Below are 15,892 nucleotides of genomic sequence, written 5' to 3' on the forward strand. Positions count from 1 at the left end.
TTAAACCTAAAAGAAAAATGTATCCAATGTGACACATTTTCAATATTTACAGAGCATCCTAAATATGGAATTAAAAAAAATCACACAAGGTAGAAGCAAAAAATCTATGAAAAGATTAAAAATTACTATTATAACTGATTGTATCATTAAGTGCAAACTCAAAAGAACTCAAGTATTTGTTGTAGGAAAAGAAAGTATACCTTTCATATACTTCTGATTCACCCAGTATGAAAACTAGTCATATTTTAAAGAGATAAATAATTTTTTTTTTTGAGATGGGGTTTCTCTCTTGTTGCCCAGGCTGGAGTGTAATGGCGAGATCTCCGGCTCACTGTAACCTCTGCCTCTCGGGTTCAAGAGATTCTCCTACCTCAGCCTCCCAAGTAGCTGGGATTACAGGCATGTGCCACCACACCCGGCTAATTTTGTATTTTTAGTAAAGATGGGGTTTCTCCATGTTGGTCAGGGTGGTCTCGAACTCCCAACCTCAGGTGATCTGCCCACCTCAGCCTCCCAAAGTGCTGGGATTACAGGCATGAGCCACCATGCCCAGCTTAAAGAGATAAATAAATAAGTGATCCTTAGAAGAAATGGAACAGTTTGTAAGAAAGATAAGTTTCAGACTTTTTGCTAGGAGGGAAAACTATTAGGGCTACATACTCTATCATTCTAGAACCATCTCCTTCAGAATGCTTCTGGGTGACCTTTTCAAGATAAATTTTTAAAAATACAGTAAAAGATAGTAGTGTCAGTTGTTTGTGGGTGAAAATATAAACCCAACACTGGATATAATACAGATCAGAAAATTTTATTGTTGAGATTACTTAAGGTTGTAAAAAAAAAAATTTACCTTTTGCTTGTTCTCATACTGATATGTTATCACTCCATTTCTAAGGATTCCAAGTCAATTAATTTAGAACTTTTAAAAGTATTAATGATCCCTACTGTACCAAACTGTGCATGCTATAGTTCATCAGTCTTACTCTTCCAATAAACCTAGAGATCTAAGTAAGATGAAAATGACAGCAGTCTCCATAATCTTAAAATCTAGGTGAAACAAATGTCCTTATGGTCCAATAATGTGTGTAATAAAATGTAACCAGGTCACCAGACCAACATACTAGTGTGTAACTTTAATTAAATTTCTAGCAGCAAAACACCTGAAATAGCCAATAACAAATGTTTTCATTGGATTGTACATTCATTTCTTTGTGAGAAATAATTTTAAAAAGTACTCTATTGTTCAACTGCAAGCAAACATGAAAGATATCAAAGATCTTGCTTTTCTCCATCTTTCCCAGTGGAATCAGGTGCAACTGGAACCTTATTAGTTTCAACAAAAACAGATTCAAAGGCAGCTTCCTGTTCATCCAAAGAATCAGCAACCATGGCTCCTTTAGGTAGTGTTGGGTTGGTAAAAGAAGGTTGCTGCTTGGAAATTTTACTTGATTCCACCGTTTTCCTACCTTTTCTTTTACCAAGAATTTTGACATAATTTGCAGGTATAAGTCCTGTTGTTTGGCCATCAAGACTAGCCAGAAGCCAACCACGCACTTTGGGTTGTTGTTCTGATGGAAAAAAAAGACAGTCTTGTAATTACAATATACTTTGGAGGTCCAACAGAATATTAATGGTAAAGTATCATATTCAGGAAAATCTGTTATGCTTACATAGTAGATAACAAATAGTACATGCATATATCTTCAAAATCAAATGCTGAGTAGGCTTAACAGTTCTAGGGTCCATTCTTCTATTTTTATTTTATACTTACTAAATATTTCCTTCTACCTTGAAGAACATACAGTTTATATCAGTTGGTCCATTCATAGAGTAAGGAGATTTAGTTCTCTCAAAACTGAAAACAATGTCTTTCATATTTTAAATTGGAGTCTAAGAAATGAATATGTCATTCCTTCTCAACTGTGTAAGTTAGGAATAAGTATAGAAAAGATATACCTTTACGCACTCAGCTTTCTTAGCCTACTTTTGGCAAAAATATAAAATTCATTTCATGTGATTATGATAAACAATCCTGAAGATAGTGAATATTAATTTCAATCCAAGATGGGCAAAAAATTGAAGACCTCTGTTATTTCTAGTCATATGATAAATAAAGGCAATATTCTAAGCTTAAAGTAAGGAAGATTATTTAATGTATTCAATTTTCTATGGTATTTTCCTATCTTATCTATATCTTTAAAAAGCTGCTTAACTGTTACAATTTTAGTTCAACATTATAATTTAGGCACAATATAAGACTTTTTAATGTTTAATGCTCTATAATAACAGAAAAAAACAAATTTACCATGTCTATGACTGATTTTGTTCCAAATGCCCAAACATACGTTTCTTGAGCAATGGAGGAAAGCCAAGAAGCAAGCTAGTGTTGAGGCACTATTCATTGAAGAATGAAATATAAAATTTTTCTGAAGTGTTATTAAGTAACTGAAAGAAACCACATGACCCCTAATGAAAATTATCTGTGTTGTTCCTGTCCCTAACAATAAATCTTTAAAAAATCACTCGTTTGAAACCCAAAATAGTAAATTGCTATTTTCCCTATAAGAAAAATACGAGTAGGCCAGGCGTGGTGGTACACATCTGTAATTCCAGCACTTTGGGAGGCCGAGGTGGGTGAATCACAAGGTCAGGAGTTCAAGACCAGCCTGACCAACATGGTGAAAGCTTGTCTCTACTAAAAATACAAAAACTAGCAGGGTGTGGTGGCATGTGCCTGTAGTCCCAGCTACTCAGGAGGCTGAGGCAGGAGAATTGCTTGAACCTGGGAGGTGGAGGTTGTAGTGAGCTGAGATGGTGCCACTGCACTCTAGCCCGGGCAACAGAGCGAGACTCTGTCTCAAAAAAAAAAAAAAAAAAAAAAAAGGGAAAAAAGAAAAATGTGAATAGAATACCTAAAAGTCTAGAGGTTTGTATTTTATTTTTTTCTTGAGACAAGGTTACGCTACATTGCCCAGGATGGAGTACAGTGGTGCTATTCCACAGGTGTGATTACAGTGTACTACAGCCTCAAACTCCTGGCCTCAAGTGATCCTCCTGCCTCAGCTTCTTGAGTAGGTGGGACTATAGGCACACACCACTGTACCTCGCTTAAGTCTAGGATTTTTGTAATAGGGATGAGGCAAAGATTTAGTAATCTCATCCCAAATTTTCAATTATTTACATAGTAATGATTTCAACTACTTGCATAGTAATGAACATTGAAGGTATTTCTTCCCTGCATAGAATGACCAAAGCCAAAAAAATGGTGAAGTTTCCATTAATAGATCCTTCCATGAAAAAACAGCCAGAGTTGTTGAAAGCACAAGGTCTCAAGTTAGACAAACCTAGATTCATAGTCCAGCTCTATTGCACCTTGGCTTTGTGACACTGGACAATTTACTTATTCTGAGTCTCAGTTTCTTCAAGTGTAAAACAAGGACAGGATAATAACTGTACCACTTCACAGTATTATTGTAAGGGTTAAATGAAATATGTAAAATACAGTACTTTGTATATAGTAAGTACTCAATAAATAATATGTTATTGTTATTAGTACCTTTATCAACAAAACATCACTTTTTGCAATAAACTTGAATCCCCACAAACACACATATTAAATAAAATCCATAAAAATTCTGATAATCATTACTCAGGAAAGGTGAAGGAAAAGGTCATTTTGCCTAGAGTCATTAAAAAGTATCAGTGACTTGGTCCAAAAATAAACCTGAGATGTGTATAAATTTCTTGCTGGGGTTCTATAATACTTCATGACAATATTTCCTAAAATACTCATGATGAAATTTCTGAAGTAAACACTATTGAAGTAATAAAGAAGCAACACCAGTCCCAGTAATCAAGGACTAACAGTAATGCTTAGATGATGCTAGATAATTTCTTTGCTTTATTAGATTTGTTATGTTTAGTTACTGACATCACATTTTTGTGTGGGGATTAACAGTTTGAAATTCAAGTATTTTGAGTTTAGAAAAGCCTATATAAATAAAGCCTTTCCTTATCTCAGTGAAATACTATTAGAATAGCTGCTGGGGCATTTCTTCCTGACTCCTCCAGATTTAGAAGCTCTAAATTGACATGAAAAAGAAGTTCTAGTAACTATCTCTAAGTTAACTAACAACGAACAAGATCATTTGTTGTAGTTTTTAATACTGCATTTATGAATATCAAAATTTACAGATAATTCCAACTTATTCATAATTTATTACCTTTGAGAGCTAAGTTTAGCATATCACCAGCCCGGAAAGAAATTTCTTCTTCGGATACGGCAGCAAAATCATATTCTGCTCTGGCGACTACATGGTCATCCTCACCATTTGCCCAGTTGATGCTGTCTATAAGCCAAATTAAAATTAGGTTAATAAAATTTACAAAAGAAAAGTGCAGATATTTCACGGCCTATGGTTTGCAAACTGCATAAATTTGCCAAGAGAAAAGTCCTCCCCTCCCAAGTAAAATCTATAATGAATACTATGTTAAATCAACAATAGATCCACTAGAGATACCTATTATGAACTTTTTCCTTTCTTTAAGTTCCACTCTCCAGCTCCCTTACCGTGAGGCAGGGGTTGGCAAATTTTTTCTGCAAAGGGTCAGAGAGTAAATATTTTAGACTTTGAAAGCCAAGAGGCAAAACAGGATATTGTGCAATTCCTTATATAAAAAGAGGAAACAAAATTTCCATAAATTTATTGACAAGATTAAAAATACAATAACCATGTTCCTTTTTTGTAATACAGGTCTATTTGGAAGTTACTTAGAAGAATGAAATATTTTGGGGGAAGGATATTTCACTTAATTGGAATTCAATTATAAATATTCATTTGCTAATTCTAATTTGTAATAAAATTTGAGGTACTGCATTTTTGAAAATGCCTTTTCACACTGATAGGTAAGGTCAAATCCTAATATCAGTCTATGAGTATGTGGTTTTAATTGAGCATATTTATTAGATGGGAGAGTAACAGGCCAGAATATAATTCTGTTAAATTCTTCTCTTGATATTTGCCTTTTACCATGTTATTACATTGCAGATTAATCACTTCCAAATGAAGATTAAGTGAAAATTCCTCAATCGCATAGTTAAATGGATTTTGAAATACGGAAATTTCCTTTGTGCTTGCATGGAGGTAAAAAAAATGGTCTGGCATCGTATTAGCTTAAGCTTGGAAAATGTATCTGCTGCCAACTTGCATGGGAATGGAGATACTGCTTGTGTTAACTTCTGATGGTCTGAGAGGTATATAAAGCAGTGTGACATTACTTGTGAGTCAAACTACACTAGGTGTCGTCAAAACTTTACTCCAGTGTAAGTTTTGCATATAAGCACTGTTCTGCTTTGTGGTTTCAATTTCAATTACTTAAGAATATAGGCCAGGCACAGTGGTTCATGCCTGTAATCTCAGCACTTTGGGAGGCCGAGGCGGGTGGATCACCTGAAGTCAGGAGTTTGAGACCAACCTGACCAACATGGAGAAACCCTGTCTCTACCAAAAATACAAAATTAGCCGGGCATGGTGGCACATGCCTGTAATCCCAGCTACTCAGAAGGCTGAGGCAGGAGAATCGCTTGAACCCGGGAGGCGGAGGTTGTGGTGAGCCGAGAGCGCGCCATTGCACTCCAGCCTGGGCAACAAGAGCGAAACCCTGTCTCAAACAAAAAGAATATGAACAAGTCAGCTAGGCATGGTGGCTCATGCCTGTAATTCCAGTACTTTGAGAGGCTGAGATAGGGAATTGCATGAGTCCAGGAGTTCAAGACCAACTTGGGCAACATAGGGAAACCTTGTTTCTACAAAAAAGTAAACAAAATTAGCCAGATGTGGTGGCATGACCCTATAGTCTCAGCTTGAATCGCCTGAACCTGGGAGGCAGAGGTTGCAGTGAGCTGAGACTGCACTACTGCACTGCAGCCTGGGCAACTGAGCGAGGCCCTGTCTCAAAAAGAAAACAACAACAAAGAATATAACTAAGTCTGGGCTGGACATGGTGGTTCATGCCTGTAATCTCATTCAGCACTTTGGGAGGCTGAGGCAGGATTGCTTGAGGCCAGGAGTTCAAGACCAGCCTGAGCAACACAGTGGGATCTTGCTTGTCTCCACAATAAATAAATATTAGCCAGGTGTGGTGGTGTGTACTACTAGTACTAGCTACTTGGGAAGCTGAGGTGGGAGAATCATGTGAGCCCGAGTATGAGGTTGCAGTGAGCTATGATTACGCTACTGCACTCCAGCCTGGCTGACAAAGTAAAATCCTGTCTCCAAAAAGAACTCAGAATTTAACTAAGTCTGCAGTAAAAGGTGATTTCCAAAGCTGAATGGGTTTAATAACAATAGCTGAAATGGCGTTCTGTTCAGAAAAATTTCATTCTTGGCCTCAATCTCAAAAAAATAAAACTTAAGCCTTGTTCTGCCATTGAATTGCCATGCGGTAGGGCAAGTAGGGATCTTCAGCTTCTATATCTGACAAAAATTCACAAAACTGACAATGATTATGTCACAAGAGTGAATAAACTTTACCTCGACACTACCAGTTCAGTAACACATGATAAATTCAAATATTTTCTGCAATGTACCTGCTGATGAATAATAAAATGAATAACCACAGACAAAAAACCTGTATTTGCAAAAGTTTAACTTTTGTCCAACTAGGCCTTTTCCTGCTCCACCTATATTTTTCACCATTATCAGGTGCAACACATCTTAGCAGATTCAGGTTGTATAGAATCAGTGTTTTCACCTTCTTAGAAAATGTTCTTATCTGTAGTTGAACCATGACTATTCACAGAGGCTAATTCTTCAGTCATTTCCAATTCATCACTGACTTCTCAAACAACTAAGCGGTACTGTCTTTTTTTTTTTTTTTTTTTTTTTTTTAGTAGAGACAGGGTTTCACCATGTTAGCCAGGATGGTCTTGATCTCCTGACCTCGTGATCCGCCTGCCTCAGCCTCCCAAAGTGCTAGGATTACAGGCGTGAGTCACCGCACCTGGCCTTTGTTTTATGCTACTTTAACAGAATACTACAAACTGGGTAATTTGTAAACAATAAAAGTTTATTTGCTCACAGTTCTGAGGACTAGGAAATCCGAGATCAAGGGGCATTTGTTAAGGGCCTTCTTGTTGTGTCGTAACATGGCAGGAGGAATCACATGGCAAGAGAGTGCATGCAAGAGAGTAAGAGGGCCGAACTAGCTTGTATAACAAACTCACTCTCAAGATAATGAACTCACTCCCATGATGGTAACATTTAGCCAACAAATTTAGCAAGTATTCATATCCATTGGGTCATGATGAGCCAAGGAAAAACATTCAAATCATTTGTTTTATTTTAAGTTGGCCATGTTGTTCAAAATGTCATCAACTCTTCAAGAAACTGTTCTCACTGAGAAGCTAATAACCTTAGACAAGTCTACTTACTCTGGACATATTTTTTTGGCTGTTGCAATTACAAGTAAACAGGTTTCCTTGCCTGGGTAACACATGAACCTCTCAGGAACTTATTTTGGTTGCAGCCTCATTTTATTTTATTTTTCTTTTGATGAGGAAATTCTGCTGCGATGAGAATTCCATTTTAAATTTTCTAATTTTTTTGACTGTTGGTTTTCTGTGATGAGTGCTCAATCTGGTAATGTTGATTTGTAGTATAGCCATTTAACATAGCTATAGTGTCACTGTATAATAAATATAGTTCTTTACCATCTAATTCAATAACAAAAAAATTCATACTATATTGTACCTTGAAAGTATGACACTCAAAGTACACCTTTTTCTTGTGTGCCATGTATGTATTTGTAATTTCACCAAAAAAAAAAAACACTGTGGTTTAACAATGTATATATTACTCATCATGCTATCAAGTTATAACTCAGTTACTGAAATTTGCAGTGAGCAGAGCAAAAGTGAAGCCATTGGAATTTCACATACAGTCTCTATGCAAACTATTCAATTCTGCTGTTACAGTGGAAAAGCAGCCATAACAGTTTGTATGAAAATAAGTTTAGCTGTGCTCCAATATAACTTTATTAATGAAATTTGGATTCTATATTATTTTCCCATCACAAATTATTTCAATTTTTAAAACAATCTTTTAATTTTCCAACAACTGAAAAGTATAAAAACCATTTTTAGCTTGTGAGCTGTACAAAAATAGGAGGTCAGATTTGGCCCACAGGACATGGTTTGCCAATCCCTGCTCTAAGCAGCTAAAGTAATAGGACCTCAGTTTTGCTTCTCCTCAAAAATCTCTTTGTATTACCGATTTCCTCTCCTTTTGACTCAGATAAAAAACTGTCCTTCCTTTTTACCTGCCAGGTTCTGTAAGATCACACCCTCTCTTACTTCCTATAGGAGCTTCTTCATCATTTAACTCGTATCTTTCCCTTATTTATAACTGCTCCTTCTCTACTGACTCCTTTCTTTCAGCCTAACAACATTCTCAGATCTCCTCACTTCTGAAAAGACAAAGCAAAACAAAAAACTGACAATCACCCACCACAACAACTTGATCACTCAATTTGGCCATTCTTTTCCTCCCTCCTTCCATTCACTGCTAATCTTTTCTTTTTCACTTCTGACTTTATTTACCCTTTATCCTCTGCAGTTTGTCTTCTCACTACCAAAACTACTTCCTGGAGCGTGATGATTTCCAGTTGCCAGATCTAATAATCTCTTCTCAGTTCTTGATCTTATCGTAGAACCTTACATCATTCATCATCCTTCCACCCTTCCTCCATAATGCAGCAATAATATGGTTCTATTTCTGTTCTTCCTGATTTCCATCTTATTCTGTCTTCTTTTGTCTTTCTATGATAGTAGTATCATTCACTTACATTAGTTCTTCCATTTATTTGAGACAGGGTCTTGCTGTGTCATCCAAACTGGAGTACAGTGGTACAATCTCAGCTCACTTCAGGCTCAACTTCCAGGACTCAAGCCACCCTCCCATTTCACCCTCCCAAGTAACTGGGACTACAGGCATGTACCACCACACCCGGATAATTTTTGTAATTGTTGTAGAGATAGGTTTTCCCTATGCTGTGCAGGCTGACCTTAAACTTCTGGGCTCAAGCGATTTGCCAGGCTCAAGCGATCTGCAGGCCTCAGCCTCCCAGTGTTGGGATTACAGGTGTGAATAATCCCAATCTGACTGTATCTCAGGACCCATGTCACTGCCATGCTGAGCCAAGCCACCATCATTTCTCACTTGAATTAAGGTAATGGCTGCTTGACTCTCCTGATTGGTCTCTTCTGCCCTAGCTCAACCTAAAAACCATTCTTACCAAAAAGATACATATATATTTAATACTTTAAGTTCTCAGGTACATGTGTACAATGTGCAGGTTTGTTACAGAGGTATATATGTGCCATGTTGGTTTGCTGCACCCATCAACTCATCATTTACATTAGGTATTTCTCCTAATGCTATCACTCCCCAAGCTCCCCCATTCCCCAACAGGCCCCGGTGTGTGATGCTCCCCGCCCTGTGTCCATGTGTTCTCATTTTTCAACTCCCACCTATGACTGAGAACATGCGCTGTTTGGTTTTCTGTCCTTGTGATAGTCTGCTGAGAATGATGGTTACCAGCTTCATTCACATCCCTGCAAAGGACATGAACTCATCCTTTTTTATGGCTGCATAGTATTCCATGGCATATATGTGCCACATTTTCTTAATCCAGTCTATCATTGATGGACATTTGGGTTGGTTCCAAGTCTTTGCTATTGTGAACAGTGCCACAATAAACATACATGTGCATGTGTCTTTATAGCAGCATGATTTATAATCCTTTGGGTATATACCCAGTAATGGGATCACTGGGTCAAATGGTATTTCTAGTTATAGATCCTTGAGGAATCGCCACACTGTCTTCCACAATGATTGAACTAATTTACACTCCCACAAACAGTGTAAAAGTGTTCCTATTTCTCCACATCCTCTCCAGCATCTGTTGTTTCCTGACTTTTTTTTTTTTTTTTTTTTTGAGACGGAGTCTTGCTGTGTCGCCCAGGCTGGAGTGCAGTGGCCGGATCTCAGCTCATTGCAAGCTCCGCCTCCCGGGTTTTTACGCCATTCTCCTGCCTCAGCCTCCCGAGTAACTGGGACTACAGGCGCCCACCACCTCGCCCGGCTAGTTTTTTGTATTTTTTAGTAGAGACGGGGTTTCACCGTGTTAGCCAGGATGGTCTCGAACTCCTGACGTCGTGATCCGCCCGTCTCGGCCTCCCAAAGTGCTGGGATTACAGGCTTGAGCCACCGCGCCCGGCCTGTTTCCTGACTTTTTAATGATCGTCACTCTAATTGGCGTGAGATGGTATCTCATTGTGGTTTTGATTTGCATTTCTCTGATGACCACTAATGATGGGCATTTTTTCATATGTCTGTTGGCTGCATTATAAATGTCTTCTTTTGAGAAGTATCTGTTCATATCTTTTGCCTACTTTTTGAAGGGTTTTTTTTTTTTTCTTGTAAATTTAAGTTATTTGTAGATTCTGGATATTAGCCCTTTGTCAGATGGGTAGATTGCAAACACTTTCTCCCATTCTGTAGGTTGCCTGTTCACTCTGATGATAGTTTCTTTTGCTGTGCAGAAGCTCTTTAGTTTGATTAGATCCCACTTGTCTATTCTGGCTTTTATTGCCATTGCTTTTGGTGTTTTAGTCATGAAGTCTTTGCCTATGCCTATGTCCTGAATGGTATTGCCTAGGTTTTCTTCTAGGGTTTTTTATGGTGTTAAGTCTTACATTTAAGCTTTTAATCCATCTTAATTTTTGTATATGGTATAAGGAAGGAATCCAGTTTCAGCTTTCTACATGTGGCTAGCCAGTTTTCCCAGCACCATTTATTACATAGGGAATCCTTTCCCCATTTCTTGCTTTTGTCAGATTTGTCAAAGATCAGATGGTTGTAGATGTGGTGTTATTTCTGAGGCCTCTGTTCTGTTCCATTGGTCTATATATCTGTTTTGGTACCAGTACCATGTTGTTTTGGTTACTGTAGCCTTGTTGTATAGTTTGAAGTCAGGTAGCATGATGCCTCCAGCTTTGTTCTTTTTGCTTAGGATTGCCTTGGCTATGTGGGCTCTTTTTTTGGTTCCATATGAACTTTAAAGTAGTTTTTTCCAATTCTGTGAAGAAAGTTAGTGGTAGCTTGATGGGGATAGCATTGAATCTATAAATTACCTTGGGCAGTATGGCCATTTTCACGATATTGATTCTTCCTATCCATGAGCATTGAATGTCCTTCCATTTGTTTGTGTCCTGTTTGTAGTTCTCCTTGAAGAGGTCCTTCACATCCCTTGTAAGTTCGATTCCTAGGTATTTTATTCTCTTTGTAGTAATCGTGAATGGGAGTTCACTCATGATTTGGCTCCCTGTTTGTCTATTACTGGTGTATAGGAATGCTTGTGATTTTTGCACATCGATTTTGTATCCTGACACTTTGCTGAAGTTGCTTATCAGCTTAAGGAGATTTTGGGCTGACACGATGGGGTTTTCTAAATATACAATCATGTCATCTGCAAACAGAGACAATTTGAGTTCCTCTTTTCCTAACTGAATACCCTTTATTTCTTTCTCTTGCCTGACTGCCTGCCCTAGCCAGAACTTCTAACGCTATGTTGAACAGGAGTGGTAAGAGAGGGCATCCCTGTCTTGTGCCAGTTTTCAAAGGGAATGCTTCCAGTTTTTGACCATTCAGTATGATATTGGCTGTGGGTTTGTCATAAATAGCTCTTATTATTTTGAGATATGTTCCATCAATACCTAGTTTATTGAGAGTTTTTAGCATGAAGGGCTATGGAATTTTGTCAAAGGCCTTTTCTGCATCTATTGAGATGATTATTTGGTTTTTGTTGTTGGTTCTGTTTATATGCTGGATTACATTTATTGATCTGTGTATTTTGAACCAGCTTTGCATCCAGGGATGAAGCTGACTTGATCGTGCTGGATAAGCTTTTTGATGTGCTGCTGGATTCGGTTTGCCAGTATTTTATTGAGGATTTTTGCATTGATGTTGATCAGGGATATTGGCCTAAAATTCTTTTTGTGTGTGTGTGTGTCTCTGCCAGGCTTTGGTATCAGTATGATGCCAGCCTCATAAAATGAGTTAGGGAGGATTCCCTCTTTTTCTATTGATTAGAATAGTTTCAGAAGGAATGGTACCAGCTCCTTTTTGTACCTCTGGCACAATTTGGCTATGAATCCATCTGGTCCTGGACTTTTTTTGGTAGGTAGGCTATTAATTATTGCTTCAATTTCAGAACCTGTTATTGGTCTATTCAGAGATTCAACTTCTTCCTGGTTTAGTCTTGGGAGGGTGTATGTGTCCAGGAATTTATCCATTTCTTCTATATTTTCTAGTTTACCTGCGTAGAGGTGTTTATAGTATTCTCTGATGGTAGTTTGTATTTCTGTGGGATTGGTGGTGATATCCCCTTTATCATTTTTTATTGCATCTATTTGATTCTTCTCTTTTCTTCCTTATTAGTCTTGCTAGCAGTCTATTTTGTTGATCTTTTCAAAAAACCAGCTCCTGGATTGATTTTTTGAAGGGTTTTTTGTGTCTCTATCTCTTTCAGTTCTGCTCTGATCTTAGTTATTTCTTGCCTTCTGTTGCTTCTGAATTTATTTGCTCTTGCTTCTCTATTTCCTTTATTTATTTATTTATTTATTATTATACTTTAAGTTCTAGGGTACATGTGCATAACGTGCAGGTTTGTTACATAGGTATACTTGTGCCATGTTGGTGTGCTGCTCCCATCAACTCGTCAGCACCCATCAACTCGTCATTTACATCAGGTATAACTCCCAATGCAATCCCTTCCCCCTCCCCCTCCCCATGATAGGCCCCGGTGTGTGATGTTCCCCTTCCCGAGTCCAAGTGATCTCATTGTTCAGTTCCCACCTATGAGTGAGAACATGTGGTATTTGGTTTTCTGTTCTTGTGATAGTTTGCTGAGAATGATGGTTTCCAGCTGCATCCATGTCCCTACAAAGGACACAAACTCATCCTTTTTATGGCTGCATAGTATTCCATGGTGTATATGTGCCACATTTTCTTAATCCAGTCTGTCACTGATGGACATTTGGGTTGATTCCAAGTCTTTGCTATTGTGAATAGTGCTGCAATAAACATACGTGTGCATGTATCTTTACAGCAGTATGATTTATAATCCTTTGGGTATATACCCAGTAATGGGATGGCTGGGTCATATGGTACATCTAGTTCTAGATCCTTGAGGAATCGCCATACTGTTTTCCATAATGGTTGAACTAGTTTACAATCCCACCAACAGTGTAAAAGTGTTCCTATTTCTCCACATCCTCTCCAGCACCTGTTGCTTCCTGACTTTTTAATGATTGCCATTCTAACTGGTGTGAGATGGTATCACATTGTGGTTTTGATTTGCATTTCTCTGATGGCCAGTGATGATGAGCATTTTTTCATGTGTCTGTTGGCTGTATGAATGTCTTCTTTTGAGAAATGTCTGTTCATATCCTTTGCCCACTTGTTGATGGGGTTGTTTTTTTCTTGTAAATTTGTTTGAGTTCTTTGTAGGTTCTGGATATTAGCCCTTTGTCAGATAAGTAGATTGCAAAAATTTTCTTCCATTCTGTAGGTTGCCTGTTCACTCTGATGATAGTTTCTTTTGCTGTGCAGAAGCTCTTTAGTTTAATGAGATCCCATTTGTCAATTTTGGCATTTGCTGCCGTTGCTTTTGGTGTTTTAGACATGAAGTCTTTGCCCATGCCTATGTCCTGAATGGTACTACCTAGGTTTTCTTCTAGGGTTTTTATGGTATTAGGTCTAACATTTAAGTCTCTAATCCATCTTGAATTAATTTTCGTATAAGGAGTAAGGAAAGGATCCAGTTTCAGCTTTCTACTTATGGCTAGCCAATTTTCCCAGCACCATTTATTAAATAGGGAATCCTTTCCCCATTTCTTGTTTCTCTCAGGTTTGTCAAAGATCAGATGGCTGTAGATGTGTGGTATTATTTCTGAGGAGTCTGTTCTGTTCCATTGGTCTATATCTCTGTTTTGGTACCAGTACCATGCTGTTTTGGTTACTGTAGCCTTGTAGTGTAATTTGAAGTCAGGTAGCGTGATGCCTCCAGCTGTGTTCTTTTGACTTAGGATTGTCTTGGCAATGCGGGCTCTTTTTTGGTTCCATATGAACTTTAAAGCAGTTTTTTCCAATTCTGTGAAGAAACTCATTGGTAGCTTGATGGGGATGGCATTGAATCTATAAATAACCTTGGGCAGTATAGCCATTTTCACGATATTGATTCTTCCTATCCATGAGCATGGTATGTTCTTCCATTTGTTTGTGTCCTCTTTTATTTCACTGAGCAGTGGTTTGTAGTTCTCCTTGAAGAGGTCCTTTACATCCCTTGTAAGTTGGATTCCTAGGTATTTTATTCTCTTTGAAGCAATTGTGAATGGCAGTTCATTCATGATTTGGCTCTCTGTTTGTCTGTTACTGGTGTATAAGAATGCTTGTGATTTTTGCACATTGATTTTGTATCCTGAGACTTTGCTGAAGTTGCTTATCAGCTTAAGGAGATTTGGGGCTGAGACAATGGGGTTTTCTAAATATACAATCATGTCATCTGCAAACAGGGACAATTTGACTTCTTCTTTTCCTAACTGAATACCCTTGACTTCTTTCTCTTGCCTGATTGCCCTAGCCAGAACTTCCAACACAATGTTGAATAGGAGTGGTGAGAGAGGGCATCCCTGTCTTGTGCCAGTTTTCAAAGGGAATTTTTCCAGTTTTTGCCCATTCAGTATGATATTGGCTGTGGGTTTGTCATAAATAGCTCTTATTATTTTGAGGTACGTTCCATCAATACCGAATTTCGCTGTTCAGCAATATTCTATCTTCTGCAACCTCTGTTGCTGATACCCAGGCAAACAGGGTCTGGAGTGGACCTCAAGCAATCTCCAACAGACCTACAGCTGAGGGTCCTGACTGTTAGAAGGAAAACTATCAAACAGGAAGGACACCTACACCAAAACCCCATCAGTACGTCACCATCATCAAAGACCAGAGGCAGATAAAACCACAAAGATGGGGAAAAAGCAGGGCAGAAAAGCTGGAAATTCAAAAAATAAGAGCGCATCTCCCCCGGCAAAGGAGCGCAGCTCATCGCCAGCAACGAATCAAAGCTGGACGGAGAATGACTTTGACGAGATGAGAGAAGAAGGCTTCAGTCCATCAAACTTCTCAGAGCTTAAGGAGGAATTACGTACCCAGCGCAAAGAAACTAAAAATCTTGAAAAAAGAGTGGAAGAATTGATAGCTAGAGTAATTAATGCAGAGAAGGTCATAAACGAAATGACAGAGATGAAAACCATGACCCGAGAAATACGTGACAAATGCACAAGCTTCAGTAACCGACTCGATCAACTGGAAGAAAGAGTATCAGCGATTGAGGATCAAATGAATGAAATGAAGCGAGAAGAGAAACCAAAAGAAAAAAGAAGAAGAAGAAGAAATGAACAAAGCCTGCAAGAAGTATGGGATTATGTAAAAAGACCAAATCTACGTCTGATTGGGGTGCCTGAAAGTGAGGGGGAAAACGGAACCAAGTTGGAAAACACTCTTCAGGATATCATCCAGGAGAACTTCCCCAACCTAGTAGGGCAGGCCAACATTCAAATCCAGGAAATACAGAGAACGCCACAAAGATACTTCTCTATTTCTTTTAATTGTGATGTTAGGGTGTTGATTTTAGATCTTTCCTGCTTCTTGTGGGCATTTAGTGCTATTAATTTCCCTCTACACACTACTTTAAATGTGTCCCAGAGACTCCAGTACGTTGTATCTGTTTTCATTCGTTTCAAAGAACATATTTCTGCCTTCATTTCATTATT

General features: G+C 38.2%; 1 protein-coding gene across 1 annotated transcript in view; it reads right to left on the minus strand.

The window, feature by feature from the left end:
- Nucleotides 1–789: 789 nt before the first annotated feature.
- The window catches only part of PEX13 (peroxisomal biogenesis factor 13), a 34,410-nt gene continuing 19,307 nt past the window's right edge, over nucleotides 790–15,892 (minus strand). Inside the window, exons 3-4 of the mRNA XM_005575800.5 lie at nucleotides 4,224–4,349; nucleotides 790–1,568 (exon numbers count right to left, since the gene is read on the minus strand). Of these exons, the coding sequence (XP_005575857.2) occupies nucleotides 1,270–1,568; nucleotides 4,224–4,349 (425 nt within the window). The 3' untranslated portion in view covers nucleotides 790–1,269. The remainder of the gene's footprint in view (nucleotides 1,569–4,223; nucleotides 4,350–15,892) is intronic.

This window comes from Macaca fascicularis, chromosome 13 (genome assembly GCF_037993035.2).
Source record: "Macaca fascicularis isolate 582-1 chromosome 13, T2T-MFA8v1.1".
NCBI lineage: Eukaryota > Metazoa > Chordata > Mammalia > Primates > Cercopithecidae > Macaca > Macaca fascicularis.